At 43.0% G+C, this 19486-nt stretch overlaps 1 protein-coding gene across 4 annotated transcripts in view; it reads left to right on the forward strand.

Annotated features, from left to right (window-relative positions):
- Window positions 1-19486, forward strand: part of KCNJ5 (potassium inwardly rectifying channel subfamily J member 5) — a 51510-nt gene that overhangs the window by 7363 nt on the left and 24661 nt on the right. For 3 of the 4 annotated variants that reach the window (XR_013538322.1, XM_020808919.3, XM_072979024.2), the window contains exons 2-3: window positions 10332-10492; window positions 15058-16004. Coding sequence is in view for 3 of the 4 variants with exons in the window: in XM_020808919.3 (XP_020664578.3) it covers window positions 10461-10492; window positions 15058-16004 (979 nt within the window). In the remaining variant the exon portion in view is untranslated. The remainder of the gene's footprint in view (window positions 1-10331; window positions 10493-15057; window positions 16005-19486) is intronic. The other variant, XM_078379826.1, reaches the window with a different exon arrangement.

Here is a 19486-nt window from a genome sequence, read left to right on the forward strand (position 1 = left end):
AAAATAAATAAACAAATAAACAATCCCCATGAAACATTACACAAAACCCAAGAAGCAAAGGCCAATAGAAGTCAAAAAAAGGTCTTCAATACATAGCAAAATGCAGCCAGAGAGGAAGGAGTGCCAGCCTCCTGGATCAACGAATTCCAGACCTTAAATACAACCATTTGGAATCAAACTAGAGGATATGTGGACTACATGTCTTGCAGAGGTGCTCCCCCAAATGGTGAGATATGTCTGTCATGGAGGTGATTTTCCTCATCTCTCTTTCTTGGGCTCTGCATGCTTCGGTTTGTGGCTGGTCATTGAGAGATAAACATGGATTTGACTTGTAAATCTGATTGTTGAGGAAGTTCCATGATAAAAGGGGAAAAATGGCTCCAGCTATTGAATGCACATTCCAGTTGATGTTTCACAGAGCTTATTGTTGGGTAATAAATCTCATGTTTACAAAGCCTTTTCACTGTCCCACTCTGGAAAGTCATACAGGCAACTTTCCTGCTGCAACATTTATAGACATGCAGTCAACAGCCTTCCTCTATCCTCTGGAGCTGAAAATTTGAATTATATAAGTAACACACTGTATTACTGCTAGGTACTTATTTTTAATGAAACAGAGGGAGCTTTCTCTCTTAATTCCCTCTTGTGACCAGAACAGGCAGTAATGAACCCCATGAGAGATTTTGCTGCCAAAAGGCAGCCCAGGAGGATTTTGGCTTTCAGAGAAACAGTCAGAATCTCAGGTGCTGTTAGAAAGGCTCCCGAATGAAGGGTGATGCCTTGTACAATCTTAAGCTGTCAGGAAGGCTCTACTCTTCGGCATTTTCATGCCAGCTCAAAACCTGATATGTACAAATACACAAGACCAGATCCACCCAGGCTGCATTCTCTGAATTGTGTACTTTTGCACAGTGATCTCAGGCCCTCAGTTACTTGTTTCGTATATCTGCAATTTCAAAATCTGCACTATTCCTAAGCTCTGTTCTCTACTCGTGGTCAAACGGTGCCTTTTGCTGAGCAGACTGCATGCGTGATAAAGACCCAGAATGGTTGACTGTGTAATGAATCATGTAGTGTTCCAACATCAGTTCCTATCAACCCCAGCTAATACAGTGGACCCTCTACTTACAGAATTAATCCGTATTGGAACGGTGGCTGTAGGTCGAAAAGTCTGTAGATCGAGTCTCCATTGACCTACAATGCATTGAAAACTGATTAATCCGTAACCAGCCATTTTTGTTCCGTTTTTGTTCCATTTTGGGTTTTTTCTGGTCTGTAAGTCGATTCTCCGGCTGCAAGTCGAACCTAAATTTTGCAGCCAGAGAAATCTGTAACTTGAAAAGTCTGTAAGTCGAGCCGTCTGTAAGTCGAGGGTCCACTGCATATCTAATTAGAGTCAGGGACAATGGGAGTTGTAGTCCAGATGTGTGTGAGAGAGAAGGTAGCAAAGAGAGGATGGAGGAGAATGTTAGTTGAAGCATGAAATGGTGACGCTGGTGTATCTGATTTAATAGGAGCAGCAAATCATAGAATCCTACAATAAGTGAGTTTAAAGGGTTCTATAAGGCCATCGGGTCCAACCCGCTGCTTGAGGCAGAAATCCAAATCAAACTAGATCTGACAGATGGTTGTCCAATTATATCTTGAATGGCTCCAACATTGGAGGGTTCTGCATCTCCTGATGGAATTTGCTCCATTGTTCTGCAGCTCTAACAATTAAGAGGTTTTTTCCTGATATTCAGTCTAAAATTTTCTTCTCGTGGTTTGAGTCCATTGTTATGTGTTGATTGGGTTGATTGAGAGCAGAACCTGCCCCTCCTCTGTATGATTACCTTTCAAGCATATCATATATCATATCCACTCTGGATTTTGGCTTCATTTTTAAAAGAGCAGTCCAAAATGCTGAACCTGTTTTGAGGGTAAGATTCAGGCACCTTGGACAGCTCCCTAAAGTTCAGATGAAAGTCTGGAGCAAATTTGTTCCAAACCATTGGAAAACTGGAGCTCCACGGGGCTTAAAATGTCACAAAATACAATGTGCTCTCTCTCAATATCTCATGTGATGGAGCAATTCCTAATTGGAGAGTTCCGTGTGTTGCTTCTTTCCACTGATGCACCACATCTGTATCACCTCTTACTATTGTGTCCACAGCCACTCACTGCTGATTAAAATATGAAAGGATTTTTTTTCTCTGCCATGGTTTTATTTTAATTATACTCCTCTTGTAAATAATGAGATGGCATTAAGTGCAACAGAAATACGGGAGGAGAGAATTCGTAAATGTCAGGAACCTTTCATTTCAGCTCTGAACCTAAAACCACCCACTACAAGTTTAAAACTAATTAAACTTTCTTGAGGGCAGGTCAAATAGCCTACCTTCTATTAACCTTCCACCAAACATCCGTGCTAGTCAGATTATGTTGCCTGCATTCTGTTATCTAAAAACAAGCATTGGTTAATTACTGGGGTTGTGTCTTGTAGCAACTAGCATCAGAAGTAATGTTTAAATCTCTCACACTATTGTTTCTCTTTTTAACTCTCCCAGTGCCATGCTGCAGTGGGTCCACAATCATTTGATTTCCATTTTACATTTCCTCATGTGTGGAGTGTACAAAAACCAGCTTGCCACCTGCCTGATTTAAGACTGAAATTCAGGATTCTCCATCCCATGATGCCTCCCTAACCTTGAGAAGGTATCAGTTTAACATGGTTCATTGGGGTCCATTATCAAATGATCCATTATTAAATTAATTAAATGACAAATTTGTGTATTCGCGAAGGCTTTCACGGCCGGGATCTAATGGTTGTTGTGGGTTTTTGAGGCTCTTTGGCCATGTTCTGAAGGTTGTTCTTCCTAACGTTTTGCCAGTCTCTGTGGCCGGCATCTTCAGAGGACAGCACTCTGTGCTCTGGTGTAGTTGTGCTCTGTTGTAGTTGGCCACTCCCAAGCCAACTACACCAGAGCACAGAGTGCTATGTTCTGAAGATGCTGGCCACAGAGACTGGTGAAACATTAGGAAGAACAACCTTCAGAATATGGCCAAAGAGCCCGAAAAACCCACGACAACCAAATGACAAATTATCAGGGATGGGAACTTGAGTCATAGGATTTGCTTTCAAGTCAAACTTAAGACACACTGGTGACTGAATTCAGACTTGATTTAGGGGTTAATTTGGGTTTTTCCAATGACTCAAACTCAACTTGCAACTTGGAACTCACCAAATCCTCCCTTTTGGGAGGGAGAAAGCTTGTTTTTAATCAGGACTCAGACTTGGGGCTTTGGACTCAAGTCTTGGGACCAAAGACTTGGACTAGGACTTGGGACTTGGGACCAATGACTCAGACTTGAGGCTAAAGATTCAGATTGGAACTTGGGATTTGGACCCAAAGACTTGCCAACATGTCTGCAAATGATTTTAGGAGGAGAAGAAGAGTGTCCAGAAATTAAATCTATAAGCCCTGTTCTCTGACTACAGCTTGCCCCCTCCAATTTTAGCTAAATCAAAACACTACATTTTTTTTCAAAACAGGACTAAATTGTAGAGCTTAGAAGTTTGTTTAGTGGATCACAACTACTCGAATTCTCTAGCCAGCATAACTGCAGGTTACCCGAAGCTGCTCTTCAAAAAGGCAACTTTTTCAAATTCTGTTTTGGGGGTGGGGAGAATGAAAATTTGCAGAATTGATCAGGGACAAAATAATTTTAATCAGTGTTTTTATGCATTCTCCCCCCCCCCCCTCCATTTTGCAGTGTTATCCTACTTTTGTTTGCTGTACTCTATGATATATTTTTTTTTCTAGAACTGTTCTTGTCTGTCTCAAGAGCTGCAGTGAAAGGCATAGCAAATTAAATTACAGGAGGTGATGAGTATCTCTGTTCGGACTTGGTGACTTCTGAATTTGAGACCTTTGCCCTTTCATCTTACATGGAAATGAAAACGGAAACGGAAATGGAAATAAAATAAAATAAAATAAAATCTCCATGTTTGGCATGATACTGGCAAACTTCAAAATGCAGCTCATCATTAGCTCATCAGTGTGTGTATTTGTAAGGGGGGGGGAGTTTCTTTAGTACAGTTATAACATTTTTGTGTCTCCCTAGCTGGCATAGCTCAATTGTATAGAATCATACGATTTTTCATTTTTACAGTTCTGCACAGCTAGACACTAGGAAGAGAATCTTAAATCCCTCCCCAAACCACAAATCCTAGGATTTTGTAAAATGGAACTGTGACAGTGCAAATGGCATGAAATGGATATTATTGTGTTTTGGAGATACTTCCAGGGAGAAATAGGGAGCGAGAGAGAGCAGTAGGAACATTGGTATTAAACCTTAATGCCACATTTATTATGGTGAGCATGACTACTATCCAGTGAATGTTTCCTAAGTATTAGCGCATGCAATTTATGCCCTACCATGTGTTCAAAAGAAGATCGAGCAAATGGCCAAGATAGTACTACTTGAACAGCCCACTTCTGGTCAAAAGTAGTCTAAGTATCTTAACATTTTAGTCTATTTAAAATTTACTTTTATTTCATCTATGTTCATAATTGTGCAATGCTCTGCTAGGAAGGAAGGAAGGAAGGAAGGAAGGAAGGAAGGAAGGAAGGAAGGAAGGAAGGAAGGAAGGAAGGAAGGAAGGAAGGAAGGAAGGAAGGAAGGAAGGAAGGAAGGAAGGAAGGAAGGAAGGAAGGAAGGAGGGACGGAGGGACGGAGGGACGGAGGGACGGAGGGACAGAGGGACAGAGGGACGGAAGGAAGGAAGGAAGGAAGGAAGGAAGGAAGCAAGGAAGCAAGGAAGGAAGGAAGGAAGGAAGGAAGGAAGGAAGGAAGGAAGGAAGGAAGGAAGGAAGGAAGGAAGGAAGGAAGGAAGGAAGGAAGACTTCAGGGCTGAACCTGCCAAAAAAAATCTCAGACCTGAACAAGCATTTCATCTGCTATAAATGCAATAATTACTTTTAAATTAGAAACACAAGTCATTCTGCAAAAAACACAAAAAACAAACAAACAAAAACATTATCACGTAAACCACTACAGAGAGCCCGGCAGACAGAAAGTTGTTGGCCTCTGCTTGGCTATTTCTCTCATCTTCCATCACAAACAACAGTAAGCCTTTACTAGCAGCAAACAAATTGTGACAAAGATTGTGAGCTTTTGAGTCGTTCAGACATCTTCATCAGGTCTGATAAAGCGTTCTCAAGAACCCAAAAGCTTGCACACTTACATGAGATTTTGGTTGGTCTCAATACAAAGGTTAAGACTATCCCATGGGCAGGTGGGGGCTCACCTTGTTCCAATTTTGAGTACGATATCCCCCGCCCCCACCTTGTTCACACATGTCCTAATGAAAGCGTTACCCAATTCCAATTTTTATTCTTGCTCGGGGACCTCATGGCTGCTTCTGTTTAAAACAACTGGGGGGAAATGCATAAATCTTGGGAGTCTTTTTATAACCTCACTCACTGGGCAACTTTGAAATCTCTATTAGCCCTTCGTTCACTTGCCAGAGGCCAGGATGCTAGCTATAAGGTCAGCTCTAATCTTAGAACTGCAGAGCTAGAAAAGAAGCTAGAAATAGTTGAATCTAACCCTTGTCAAGGAGGCACGGTGGGGATTTGAACTTGCAACCTCTGGCTTCACGGTGACAGATGGGATCTCCACTCTTGCTCTGGAAGAAATGGCCCAGGACTTTGCTCCCTTCTGTTCTTCTCTTGGCACCACTGACCACTCTTTTCAAAAGACTGAAGCCCATGCTTGATGAATGGAGCAGAGAGGGCTGTAGCTTTTTTCTTGAGCGAGTGTGTGTTTGTGTGTGGGGAGAAGAGTTCCCCTTCTCTTCCCTTCCCTCCCCCATCATTACAGTGTTTTCAAGATGAATCCATTACAATGAACCCAGTAGTCAGCAGATTGAGCTCTATTATAACATGCAGGGAGGCTCCCTTCCTTCTTTGGTAACTATTGTCAATCAGTCCCCTTTGTACTTCTGCTGGTAGGTATCTCATGCAGCCTTTGAAAGAATCCATTGTAAGCTAGCATTCATTTTCCTCTTTGCTGTTAGGAAGTGCTACTGCCAAGGTAACAACAATGGAACTCTCAGCAGTTGAAATACGTGCAATTTTCATTACTTCTATGCGGAGCCGAGATTACATTTTGAGTCAGAAATAATACAAGGGTGGGGAGACACAGAAGAATTTATTTTGGAGGGGTGTCAAGCTTGCTTTATCACTTGGCTTGTGAAACGCTTCGGGTTTTTTTTGCATAATCATCATCATCCACATCATTGTCATCATGTTATGTAGGCCAAGATGGGTGAACGTCGGGATTGTGGGATTTAGTTCGTTTTTATGAGATTAAATGAACAGAACAGGAAGCAAACAACATGTTTTAGGATTCTGAACCCAGAAAAATCATTGGACTACCAGAACTCAACTGATCGTGTAGCCTCACACAAAAATCCACTCCTCATTATCCACACCCTCTGTTTTCCTAATGTGAGCAACATAATTAGGAAACGAACTGTCATTTTGTAGCCAAACAATCGGGTGTAAGAAATCCTTATTGATCTACTTCAGATTGTCAACTAGCAGTGCACAGAGCACCTTCTGGAGATCCATGGTAGAGTCTAGATCAGAGACAATAGCATTGTAGTTTTCAGGTTGACTTTTCTGATTCTTTAATGAGTTGCTTGGTAATGGTGGCTGAAACGCTAACTGGAAAAAGACTTGTTTTAGAACTACAGTTTCAAAAATCCACCAGCCAGTACTGCCACATGATAATGCCAAAAAGAAACTTTCTTCTAGCCATGAAAGAGATCCCTTAAAAGCTATCCCATCTGCTGGGATATCAGCAGATGGATCTAGAAGTGATCTGAGATTGGTTGTCAAGGGTTTCTGAATTCTGCGAGTTTTACAACAAAAGACCAAGTCAACGAAAAGCTTTGCCCATCAGTGAACTTCTACTAATTGCATCCATTAGCAGAAGTTGTGCTCATTGTGCTCCTTACCTAGGGTAAGAAGAACGATATCCCTTGTCGCCACCACCCTAAAGAAGACAAAAGACTTTGAGCATGCAAGATATGTGGTAATATACCGTATTTTTCGCACCATAAGACGCACTTTTTTCCCACAAAACAGGGGGGTGGAAAGTCTGTGTGTCTTATGGAGCGAAGAAAACAGATTACATTTTCCTGTTTTCTTCTCCTAAAAAATTGGTGCATCTTATGGAAAGGTGTGTCTTATGGAGCGAAAAATACGGTACGTAGCATTGAAGCGATGTCACACATAAGACAGAAAAGACTTGTTCTCCCTTGTTCTAATGGCAAGTACTCATGTGTGCAAATCACAGAGGAATACATTCCAGATTAATGTCTGCTTGATTAAACTTCTGAACTGTTATATATTGGAAAGGTTTCTTCTGAAACTAGCAGGTCCTTTGCTGGACCTATTTAGGCAGACGCTGAATAGTCCAAGATGCTGTTGTGATGGCCTGCATTCCAGATCCTCCACTGGGTGTGGGATCAATTAGATTGCCTCCTAAAGGATGACCTCTTTCGAGACGCCCTTGAACGTCCCTGCCAGCTCTGCAATTCTAGGAATGTGCAGGCCACTCAGCTCTATTTATAGTTGCCAACTAGCCAGAATAAAATGTTGCCCTCCTGGAGAGGAGCCAGAAGAGGAGGACATCAAGCCAAAAAAGAACTGTCGGGTCAGATGGCTTGGCTGTTTTCCGCTTTTCTAGGAGGTGTTTGCAAGAGAACGAGGAAGAGGGGAAAAATAATGTGACCTTTCAAATGGGATTTTTCCAAAGACATTCAGTCCTTCTAATATTTTGGAAGGTACTGTTTAGAGCAGGGATCATCGGTGGCTTGTGGTCATAGAGGAGCATGGCCCTTTCTCCAATTTTATGGAGGTGCATCCCTATGTTCAGCACACAAAACACCCCTACCTAGAGTGGGGAATCTTTGGTCATCCAGACATGTCTGTCTTCCCTTCCAGGAAACCCTAAAGAACAAGATCAATTCATAGGCATCCTTCAGTCTAGAGAGACTATGGTAACGTGGTCTGTATGGAGGACTTGGAACAGTGTCTATTTGATGCTATGCGAAGCTGGAGTGTCCTCTCCAGAGCATGAAGCCTGGGTAAAATAATATGGAGGATAGGCTGTTACCCAAGCAGCAAATCCCCCCTCTCCACATCACTGAAATAGTCCAATGGAAAGACAAGAGCCAATACAACTGGTTCCAGCAATGTTGCAGGAGTTGCCAGAACGACACAAACTGCCTCCGGGATTCCGGCTCCGGGTTTTGCCTTGAGGTTGACTCCTGAAACGTTTTCCATCAGTGGATATAGCCACAAGGCAGGGGGGGGTTGAAATTGGAATTTTCCTTCTCCTAGATGGGCTGCCTTCCAAGGCTGAAGATCAATTATAGCTTGGGATTTTAAGAAGAGTAGCTCCAAACAGGACACCCATTGTGGTATAGTGGATAAAATGACAAATGAGGACTCTGGAGAATGGGGTTCGAATCCCCACTCAGCCATGGAAATTCACGGGGGGAGTTGGGCTGGTAAAACCACTCCTTAAATATCTCACATACCTTGAAAGCCCTGTTAGGGTCACTAAAAGTTGGTTCTGACTTGACGGCACAAAGCAACAACAAGCTATAAACATCTGGCAGGCAACTTTTCCCCATCCCATCCCATTTAAGAAAAGAAAGCAATGCTCACGGGTTCCAAGGCACTTGGCCCTTTTAAGATGGATTGTTTGGGCGTGGCTGGGTGCTTCCTGTCCTAAGGAGAAAACATCTGGTTGTTGTTCACTGGTGGAGCACATGCTTTGCTCCAAAAAAGTCCCGGTTGTTCCAGAGCATCACGAGGAAGATGGTGGGGAGATATCCCAAACCCAGGAGAACTGTTGTCACTCAGTAGAAAGCATGCTGATCTGAATAGGCCACTGGTCGGTCTTGGGATAAGGCATTGTCTTACATTCCATAATATTTCTCCGACGCAAAGGCAGGGGCCTTTCAAAACCCCCAAAATATCTGAACCAGCATGGTAGTGGTGATAACAGCAGAGCTGATAAATATTACTTTATTGGATTTCAACACCCAGAGATCCCCCAGCTAGCATGGGGATGCTTGGAACTGTAGTCCCCAAAAAGATCACATTTCCCAGTTTTGTGTGATGTCAGGTGGGGAATAGAATAGCACTGACCGCATCTGGATTTAGCTCATTTAACTTCAGCGCAGTGCTTCCTCATCCCTTTAATGTCACTCTACCCCATCCAGCCTTGGCATGTGAATAAAAGCACGATGATATGGGAAAGTCCGATAAAAGCCTCTTTGCACAACTGATAGCAGAATGAGGTTTTGCCCTTTCCTTTCCTTTTGTAGCCACAACGGCTTTCAGCAGCTTCTCCTAAAGAAGCAAGTGGCTCTGTATGAAAGTGAAATGTTTCTTGTCCGTTGCCCTCTTTCACTCAGGACGGACAATGGCAGTTAAAGAGGCTGTTCCATGGGACTGAGTCCATCGCACCAACCACCTGTGGTGCATTTTTGCGAGCACCGAATGGCAGTAGCACACCCCTCGTTCATACAGAAATGCCAGTCACTTAGCTATTTTTCTGTATACAAAAAAAGATAAATAGTCCACCTTGCTAGATAACCCATTTGATATTAACCACTAAAGGTACAATTACCAAAGCAACAGCAACAACCCCAAAGTAGGTAAAATTATGGTGTGTTTCCATTTAATCCGTGTTTTGCTTGGATTGTGGCATGACAGGGTGCAGAAAAAGACTTTGTAAGCACAGCCTCCCATAGCTTGTTGCAAAGCACACCTGGGGGGGGGGAGCCCCACTAGGTTTGAAAGGACTGGCTACTTGGTAAACCTGAAGCATTTAGCGGAAAGTAAGATGGTCTGCAACCAGAGGTGGGGAATGTGGGACCATCCAGATGTTGTCAGGCATCAACCCCCCATCAGCCAGCATAACTAGTGCTGACAGTAGGAGTTGCAGCCCATCATGTTGAGGTCCATGTATACCCTAAGCCGTCTTAAATTAAACATCAGTTGGAGGCTGAATTTCACATCTTACTCCACATGACTTCTGCATTAATTCCATATCATCAGCTGATTTGAGGATTGCCAAAGCAGCATGAAAGATTTTTAATGTCTCCTGTGTTCCTTATGTTTATATACATATATATTTCACCAATCTGTTTCATTTTGCATTAATTTTGTACTTCTATTACTTTTCATATGATTAGATCAATATTCTGAGAATCATCCTGGAGTAATAAGTCCTTTTTTTCTGTGGTCTTCTTATCTTTTCAGTTCCTTGCCCTTGTTTCTGTAGCTGTTGATCTGAGGTAAAGAAGAAGTAATTATGCCGAGTCTACCTAGAACACACATGAGAAAGATGAGATTTGAACTCAGGGTCTCCAGAATTGAAACCAACATCTTATGTCTTGTGCCACGCTGCCTCTCATGTTGAGGTAAGGGGTATTTTTCATAGCCATATGTGCATATGGTATTTTGTGCAATTGGACTCTCTCATTCGCTTTGACTTCTTAGCTTTTGTTGAAAAATATTAACACAACCAATGTATAGACCACAGCTTAGGAGGTCCCACCAACTAGTGGCCGATGGCATAATAGTTGTCAGATTCTGGGAGATACAACCTGAACAGTATAGGTTTACTTGGAAATATATATCTTTTTAATGCTGTTATCAATGTTCTTCTCTCCGAAACTGAAGACACTAACCATCCAAACCATCCAGACTCTAAGCTTTGAAAACAGCAGTCCAGGAAGTAGAGCCTAGAAAGTGGAAAAGTTACTCCAAGCTCTGGACAAGTCCTTTTCCAAACTATGAGAAAGTCCATGTCCACTTGTTACGCAGTTCCCACTTCAGAGACCCTTGGAATAAGAAGGCTATCTGTTGATATCCCAGAGTCTGTATTTTAGGTCAGAACTCGAGAAAAAAGATGAAGTAGGAACTATTCTGCTCAGATTTTAACTAAAGATGGGTGTCACAATTTGCTTCTACTTTGAGGTGAGCATGACTGGGCCCCAAGACTTGTTTCTGAACCTTGCAAACCTCATTGCTGTCTTCTTGATTCTTCTACTCCTTGACTCAGATGAGATAGGAACCTCTAGATGCTGTTGGACTTCAGATCCGGCTCAAAATTGGCTATGCTGGTTAAAGATGATCGAATTTGTCAACATCTGTAGGGCCACACTTTGCCCTGTCCTTCCTTAGACTTATGTTTTTGCTTTTCCCAAGGCACATCACTCTGATCATATGGTTGCTTCATCTTACCCCATTCTTAGAGCTGTGAAAAGATCAAAGATAGAGAATTTGCCGAGCTGGTAAGATTTTAATAGGATTTTCAATGTACGGGCATCAGGAAGCATGTTGCTATCACCTTTCTTTGATGTGTTGAGAAAATGGTAAGCAGTTCTCCCCAGGAGATTCTTCCTTTGTCCCAAAATGAATGACAACTTTCAAGGAGAGTAGAGGGGGTTTTTTTTGTTCTTTTTCTTTTGCCCTCAGTGGAACAAAGGGATTCCATTAACAGATGCAATATCTCATGGTACTTGTAATAGATCATTGGTTTATTGCAGACTATTCTTAGAAGATTTGACAACTCATTTGCATTGATGCCTTGTTATCTTAAAAAACTTGAATTAATTTGTCTAAGCAATTTTTGGACAAAAGTAATGATTGCCTTTAATGAGCAAAACTTCTAAGTGACAAAAGGGGAGGGGGTGGGCAATTCTAAATGGAAATGTGACGAGTATTTATTATACCGGGTTCTGCACCTTTTTTCCCTACATATCAAGCGTCTACAAAGGGATATCAAAGGGAAAAATTAAGGGATTAAAAGCTAGCCATAGCTGTCCCAAAATGTTTAAGACTAACATGTATGTCCATAGACATAGGCAGTGGAGATGGTGGTATTTGTTATAACATGAACACGTAGGAAATAATGAAGCAGAATGCACTGGTGGATCTCCATCTCCACTGTGACCTCCATGCACCTGAAAACCAACTCAGGAGGAGCTTTAAAAAAAGGCCCACCAGAACTAGTTTTCAGGCTGTCCTCAGAACGGGTATGGAGAGGCAAAGTTCCATTGTGATCATTCTTGTGATGTTATATCTAGCCCATCATTATTAGGTTGCATGCACTGCATTTACTTAAGAAAGAACAGGAGAGGGGAGGGGAGGGTAGAGGAGAGGAGAGGCATTAGTCTTACACTGTCAGAGAACTGGTCCATCTAGAAAGTGAGGAGGAATTAAGGAACCTTGTAATGAGGGTGAAAGAGGAGAGTGCAAAAAATGGTCTGAAGCTCAACATCAAAAAAACTAAGATCATGGCCACTGTTCCCATCACTTCCTGGCAAATAGAAGGTGAAGAGATGGAGGCAGTGACAGATTTCACTTTCTTGGGTCCATGATCACTGCAGATGGAGACAGCAGCCATGAAATTAAAAGACACCTGCTTCTTGGGAGGAAAGCTATGACAAACCTAGACAGCATCTTAAAAAGCAGAGACATCACCTTGCCAACAAAAGTCCGCATAGTCAAAGCTATGGTTTTTCCTGTAGTGACGTATGGACATGAGAGCTGTACCATAAAGAAAGCTGACCACAGAAGTATTGATGCTTTTGAATTGTGGTGCTGGAGGAGGCTCTTGAGAGTCCCCTGGACTGCAAGGAGAACAAACTTATCTATTCTAAAGGAAATCAACCCTGAGTGCTCACAGGAAGGACAGATCCTGAAGCTGAGGCTCCAATACTTTGGCCATTTCATAAGAAGAGAAGACTCCCTGGAAAAGACCTTGATGTTGGGAAAGTGTGAAGGCAAGAGGCTATAAGGATAAATAGATGGCCTTGGGGTACCTGGTGTAAAAGAAGGAGCCACCTCCTGTTGCCCTTTGAGAAAACTGGCATTGTCAACCCTGACTGAGAGCAGCTCTCCAGAGTTTCAAGAATAATTGTTTTGTTCACCTATTTGGAGATCCTTTAGATTAGAGAAGGTCCATGTGTTCTGGGTAGTTTGTTAGCATATTCCACTGGGACATGGATAATGAGTGTCAGAAGCTGCTCCAGCTGTGGAGAAGCCATGGGCCTGATGACCTCTGCTAAGCCCCTCATCATCTTCTCCTCCATCTGCTGCTTCTCTGTTACATCTCCTTTTAGAAGATGGTGGCAACTTCTCACTCATCCACGTGTCTGAAGGAATTAACATGATACGCAGCGGCAGGCCAGAGTGACAATGGTCTATCTGAGGAAGTAGGGGCCACAGCTGGTGTCCAGAGATGCCAACCTTTGATTCCAACTTTGTCACCAGAGCCTTCTATGTAAACATTATTTCAGCTCAAGAAGCAAATAATGTACAAAATGCACGGATGGCGCAACCTTCCCATGAGTCCTATTAACAAAGAACAGCTTAGAAAATATATATTTTTGCAATGTACAAGGATGCTAGGTCAGTGGAAAGGGCAAAAGAAAGCAGAGAAACATGTAAGAAACCTACAGACCACCAATCTTCCTTCTTAAAACATTTGCAATGTAAATCCCGTCAATCTTGAGCTGACATACTGACTTATTTTACAGACAGATACTCTGCAGTGGTTGTTTCATTGTCTGAAGAAAATGGATGCTGTGAACTGAATGTTAATAATGATCAGATTTCCTGTCAATTTAATTAGCAGTTTATAAGATCCATGTTCGGATTATTACATGGACATTTAATTTTTAATCATTTCTCCAAGGGTGCAACGAGATGAGATAGTGGGAGGGTTGTGATGGAAATCTTCTACATTTTTGAAACAGAGGTGGGTAAGGAATGAAATTCATGCTGCTGCTGATGTACCTTCCCGAGCCCTTCAGGTAGGCTGCCTGGGGCTGTGGGAAAGACAGTACATCGATATCAAAAGGTTTGCCAAGCCTGATTCAAAGGGTTGATCCTAAGCATATGTAAGTGCCACTGCCTTAATTCTGTTTCCAGTTAAATTTGTCAAGGTAGTAAATTCAAGGGCTGGGAACCCTGATTTAGATTGAGACCATGGCACTGGAGGGGAAACTTATTAACCCCTTCATTCCATGGCATTTTCCAATCCAATTTGCTCTTTGGAGTTGTGATTTGACGCATGAGTAAAGATGCTACTCCCAAAGGCAATTTGGATTGGGAACATTGTATAAGGCAAAACACTGCTTTCCCCAGAAATGTACTCCATTCACAGTCTTTCTCCTCCTCTTATTATGAAGGGGAAGGCATTCCTGATTATTCTGCCATCATACTTAGTCTGGCGATCCATCTACAATCATCTGCCATTTTTGCTTATGGCTCCGTCTCTTGTACTTTTCTTATTTAATTCAATAAATAATTTATTTTGAGGCCTCATGTAATGTAGTCTGATACATCTCAAAGTCTTTTTTTAAAAAAAAAAACCTCATTTAATGAAAGACCATACAAATGAAAAATAGCTGACAAAATCTATACAGAACGGTAAGAGCGCAGAGTGAATACAGAATCCAAAGACGTATCATAAAAGTCTTTCGGCTAACATTGGGCTCAGCACCAGGTAAAACACTTTGGCCACAGCATTTCATAGCTGGGACGCTCTGCTAGAGAAGACTCTTTGTGCAATTAAAATCAAAAAACAGCTGCTCTATTAAAACACCTGATTTTTTGAAAAAAACAAGTTTGCAGAAAGAATTATCTGGTATAAAATGTAAAGGTAAAGGTTCCCCTTGACATTTTTAGTCCAGTCGTGTCCAACTCTAGGGGCCGGTGCTCATCCCATTTTTCAAGCCGTAGAGCCAGCGCTTGTCCGAAGACAGTTTCTGTGGTCACGTGGTATACATTTGATAAATCAGCTTTATAATTTCTCTGTTTCCACTCTGTGCCTTTCCAATGTGTTGTGCTACTGGTCTCATCCTCCTCTGTGACCTTGACTAGGCCATATGAAGATGATGAGAGGACTGTTCTACTTAACTGACAGGTTCTTTTCGGTCTTCAGCGATGTTGTCTTTTTTTTTCCTTTATGTAGCTCAACCATGGCTGGAGATTCTAGAATCTTCATGAACCAGGACATGGAAATAGGGGTCACTCCAAGAGAGCATAAGAAGATTCCCAAACAAGCTCGAGATGATGTTCCAATCGCCACTGACAGAACTCGTCTCTTGGCAGCGGAAATTAAGAAGCCACGCCAGCGCTACATGGAGAAAAGCGGCAAGTGCAATGTGCACCACGGAAATGTCCAGGAAACCTACCGATATCTCAGTGACCTCTTTACCACTTTGGTGGACCTCAAGTGGCGGTTCAACCTTCTTGTGTTCACCATGGTCTACACTATCACTTGGTTGTTTTTTGGCTTCATTTGGTGGCTCATTGCCTACATTCGAGGAGACCTAGACCATGCAGAAGATGAAGATTGGATCCCTTGTGTTGACAATCTCAGTGGATTTGTCTCGGCATTTTTGTTCTCCATCGAGACGGAGACAACCATTGGGTACGGCCATCGAGTGATCACCGAAAAATGTCCTGAAGGTATCATCCTGCTTTTGGTTCAGGCCATCTTGGGCTCTATTGTCAATGCGTTCATGGTGGGGTGCATGTTTGTGAAGATCAGCCAACCAAAAAAGAGGGCAGAGACCCTCATGTTTTCCAACAACGCTGTGATTTCAATGAGGGACGAGAAACTCTGCCTCATGTTCCGAGTTGGGGACCTGAGGAATTCCCACATTGTGGAGGCTTCCATCCGAGCCAAGCTGATTAAATCCAAACAGACCAAAGAGGGGGAATTCATCCCCTTGAACCAAACAGACATCAATGTGGGATTTGACACAGGAGATGACAGGCTGTTCCTGGTGTCGCCCCTCATTATTTCGCATGAAATCAACGAGAAGAGCCCGTTTTGGGAAATGTCCCGTGCCCAGCTGGAGAAAGAAGAGTTTGAAATTGTGGTCATTTTGGAAGGGATGGTGGAAGCAACTGGTAAGACCCAACCACAATATTGATATTGGTTTTGTTGCTGTTAAGGCTGACCAAGTCAAGAAAGGTAGAAAGTGGATTTATGCATCTTCCCAGAGTGCAGAAACCTAATTCGTCTAAGTAATGGATTTTCATTCTTGGAAACTATTTTAGTTCAATGATCCCGTTAGTATTCAGTCTTTCCTTGATGTCATCCACCCAACCCACAAGATCATCCCAATTAAGGCTCCTCTGGGTGGCCACCACGAGGGAAGCCCTTAAATCCTCTACAAGAGATAGGGCCTTCTTTGTGGTGGCTCCAACTTTATGGTACCAGCTTCCGGAGGAGCTCTGCCTAGTCCCCTCCCTGTTGACATTGAGGAAGCAATTAAGGAGTTGCTTTACAGGGAGGCTTTCTACACCAATCCCAGCTAACCACCTTTCCCTCTTCCCCCTCTTCTCCCTCCCCCTTTCCATCCATCCACTCTAGATTTATATGATTAGTAGGTCCCATCTGTTTTCAGGTTTATTGTTGTTTTTATCTTTATTTTCTATTATATAAGTTGTAATGCCCCAGAGTAGTGCCTTGACACTAATGGGAGTGGGATACAAACTGAATAAACAAAATAATAAATAAATAACATATTTCTTCCTCTGAGTAGCAGCAGTGCTTCACCTCTGGCGAAGGCATTTATTTTTCTTTCCCTGTCGGCTGCTGCTGGACCATTTAAGGGGAAAGGCAAGGGATGATACTCGGCTATGTGTTTTAACACTTTCCTCTAGGCCTTCTGTCCACTAGAGATTTGTGATTCATATAAATATAGGAGATGCTGGTTGATCGTTCGCGGTTGTTTTTAATATTGCTCTCTGGTGTCCCCAGACTAAGATTTTAGGGTAAAGGTTGAGGGTCCTGTTCAGCAGAATGAGCAGCACAGCAGGTACTTTCCACATTTTGGACTGAAGTAATGCACATGGACATTTCCATAAAAACTCTGTCGATTCTCAAGATAGTTTAACCCAGAGGCCAGGATCCTGTCCAGTCAAGGCTTGGGCTTGTTCACTCATTCATCCATTCATTTGCTCTGTCAAAACACTCGCACAAAGGATTGCAGTATAAACCGTTGGATATTGATGCTGGTTGCGTAAGATGGCATCCAGAACCTTCTTGCATAAGGAGACGTCAGGTGGTCTTAATGGGAAGGAAAGCTTTAACTAGGGTGGTGCCAAAATTTAGAGGGTGCCAAATTCCGACATGATAGAAGACTGTGGAAAACAAGTGTCAGCATCTTCCAGCACCATTCATTTTCAATGACCTCTCTGCAACTTACTTATTTACTTACTTTATTTATTTATGTTAGCCCACCTTTCCCTTTGAAAAGGAAGTGGTTTACAACAATTAAAAGACAGTATTTAAGATTAGTAACAATAAAGTGTAAAGGTAAAGGTTCCCCTTGACAATTTGTCCAGTCGTGTCTGACTCTCAGGGGCTGTGCTCATCTCCGTTTCCAATCCATAGAGCTAGCGTTTGTCTGAAGACAATCTTCCATAGTCATATGGCTAGCGCGACTAGACACGGAACGCCGTTTACATTCCCCACCAAGGTGGTACCTATTTATCTACTCGCATGTTGCATTTTGCATGATTTAGAACTGCTTGGTTGGCAGGAGCTGGGACAAGTGACGGGGGCTCACTCCGTCATGTGGATTCGATCGTACAACTGCAGGTCTTCTGACCTTGCATCGCAGAGGATTCTGCAGTTTAACCCACAGTGCCACCACGTCCCTCAATGCCACCACGTCCCTCAGTGCCACCACATCCCTTGTTTTCCAACAATAAAAGGATCAATGAATACAACACCGAAAAACATAAGTGACACCAAAACCCATTCAATGCAGTAAGGTACAACAATACATTTTAAAAAAACCACCCGGCACCCATTCATTCAGGGAATGCTTGCCTAAAGAGAAAGGTCTTCATCTGCTTGCAGAAGGGTAGCACAGATGCGGCCAGCCTGGCCTCCTGTGGGAGGGAGTTCCAGAGTCTGGGAGCAGCATCAGAGAAGGCTGTCTCTCATGTATTCACCACATGTATCTGTGAAGGTGGTGGGACCAAGGGAGAGGTATCTCCTAATGATTTTGTCACCTGAGCAGGCTCATAAAGGGAGATGTAGTGCTTGAGATAGTTTGGGCCCAAGCCGTTTAAGGTTTTAGAGGTTAGAATTATCACTTTTAATTCTGCCCAGAAATGGATCAGCAGCCAGTGGAGCTGCTGTAAGAGGTTGTGTGATCCCTGCATCCAGCTCCAGTTGGCCCTTGTGTTTTGCACCCACTAGAGTTTCCTGACACCTTCCATAGACATCCCCATGTAGAGTGTGTTACAGTAATCCAGCCAGGATGCAACTAAGGCATGTGTCCCCATAACCAAATCAGATCTCTCCAGGAACAGGTGCAGCTGGTGCATTAGTTTTAACTCTTGAAATGCATTCCTGGCCACAGCTGAAACCTGGGCATCCAAACACAGAGAAGAATCCAGGACCATTCCCAAGTTGCACACCTGGGTGTCATCCACATGCTGTTGACAGCGAATCCCCAAACTCCAGACAATCTCTCCCAGTGGTTTCATGTAGATGTTAAATAAGATGAGACAGTAGAACCCTGAGGGACCCCACAAGCCAGCAGCAAGGGGGTCAAATGAAATCCCTCAGCACCACGTTCTGAGCTCTCTCCTCCAGGAAGGAGCAGAGACACTGTGAAACAGTGCTTCCAAGCCCCATCCAGAAGGACACCATGGTCACCGGTATTGAACTCTGTTGGGAGGCCCAGAAGAACCAACAGTCGCCTGAGTTAAGAGGACATTGTGCCATGATATCTGTTGTTCTGTTCCACCAGACAATGATGAAGATTGGCATAGCTTGGGACACACACACACCCTACATCCTACATCCAAGAAAAGATAGCAGCAGCATTATGAGGCAGCTCCATCCACCAAGAAAAGGAAGGAGGGACAACATAGAAGAGTGGGCAATAGGCAACACGGCTCACTCTGAGCGCCAAAATGGCTAGTTAAAGCTCACTCAGGGAAGCCTCTCTTGCAGGAAAGCCAGTTTCACACAACTAGTTCAAGCCTGTTACTTTGTTGATAGGGCTATCTGCTCAGTGGGATCCTGACCCAGATCTAAAATTACCCAGTTACACCACTGGTAGGGCAAAAAGCAAGTCACTTTAATATTTTAGCATGGTTCTCTCAGTGTGGTGCTCAATACAGTACTTTAATGAGTCTATATTGATTATGGTTTTCCAAGGCATTTCATTGTCTTCTGCAGCAAAGGCAACAACTTCTTTTGAGTATGAATTTGCTAGAAGGGCCCCCCTACCCCCCTCAGCAGGGAACACAAAGCTTCCTGTGCTTATTAAATCCCAGCGGGGGAATTCAGGGCTGGCTGGGAGATGTTCATCCAGCTGGGAAGCAAAGAGGTGCACCTGCGCCAAGATTGATGTTGGACTTCG

This window comes from Pogona vitticeps, chromosome 8 (genome assembly GCF_051106095.1).
Source record: "Pogona vitticeps strain Pit_001003342236 chromosome 8, PviZW2.1, whole genome shotgun sequence".
In the NCBI taxonomy this organism is placed as follows: domain Eukaryota; kingdom Metazoa; phylum Chordata; class Lepidosauria; order Squamata; family Agamidae; genus Pogona; species Pogona vitticeps.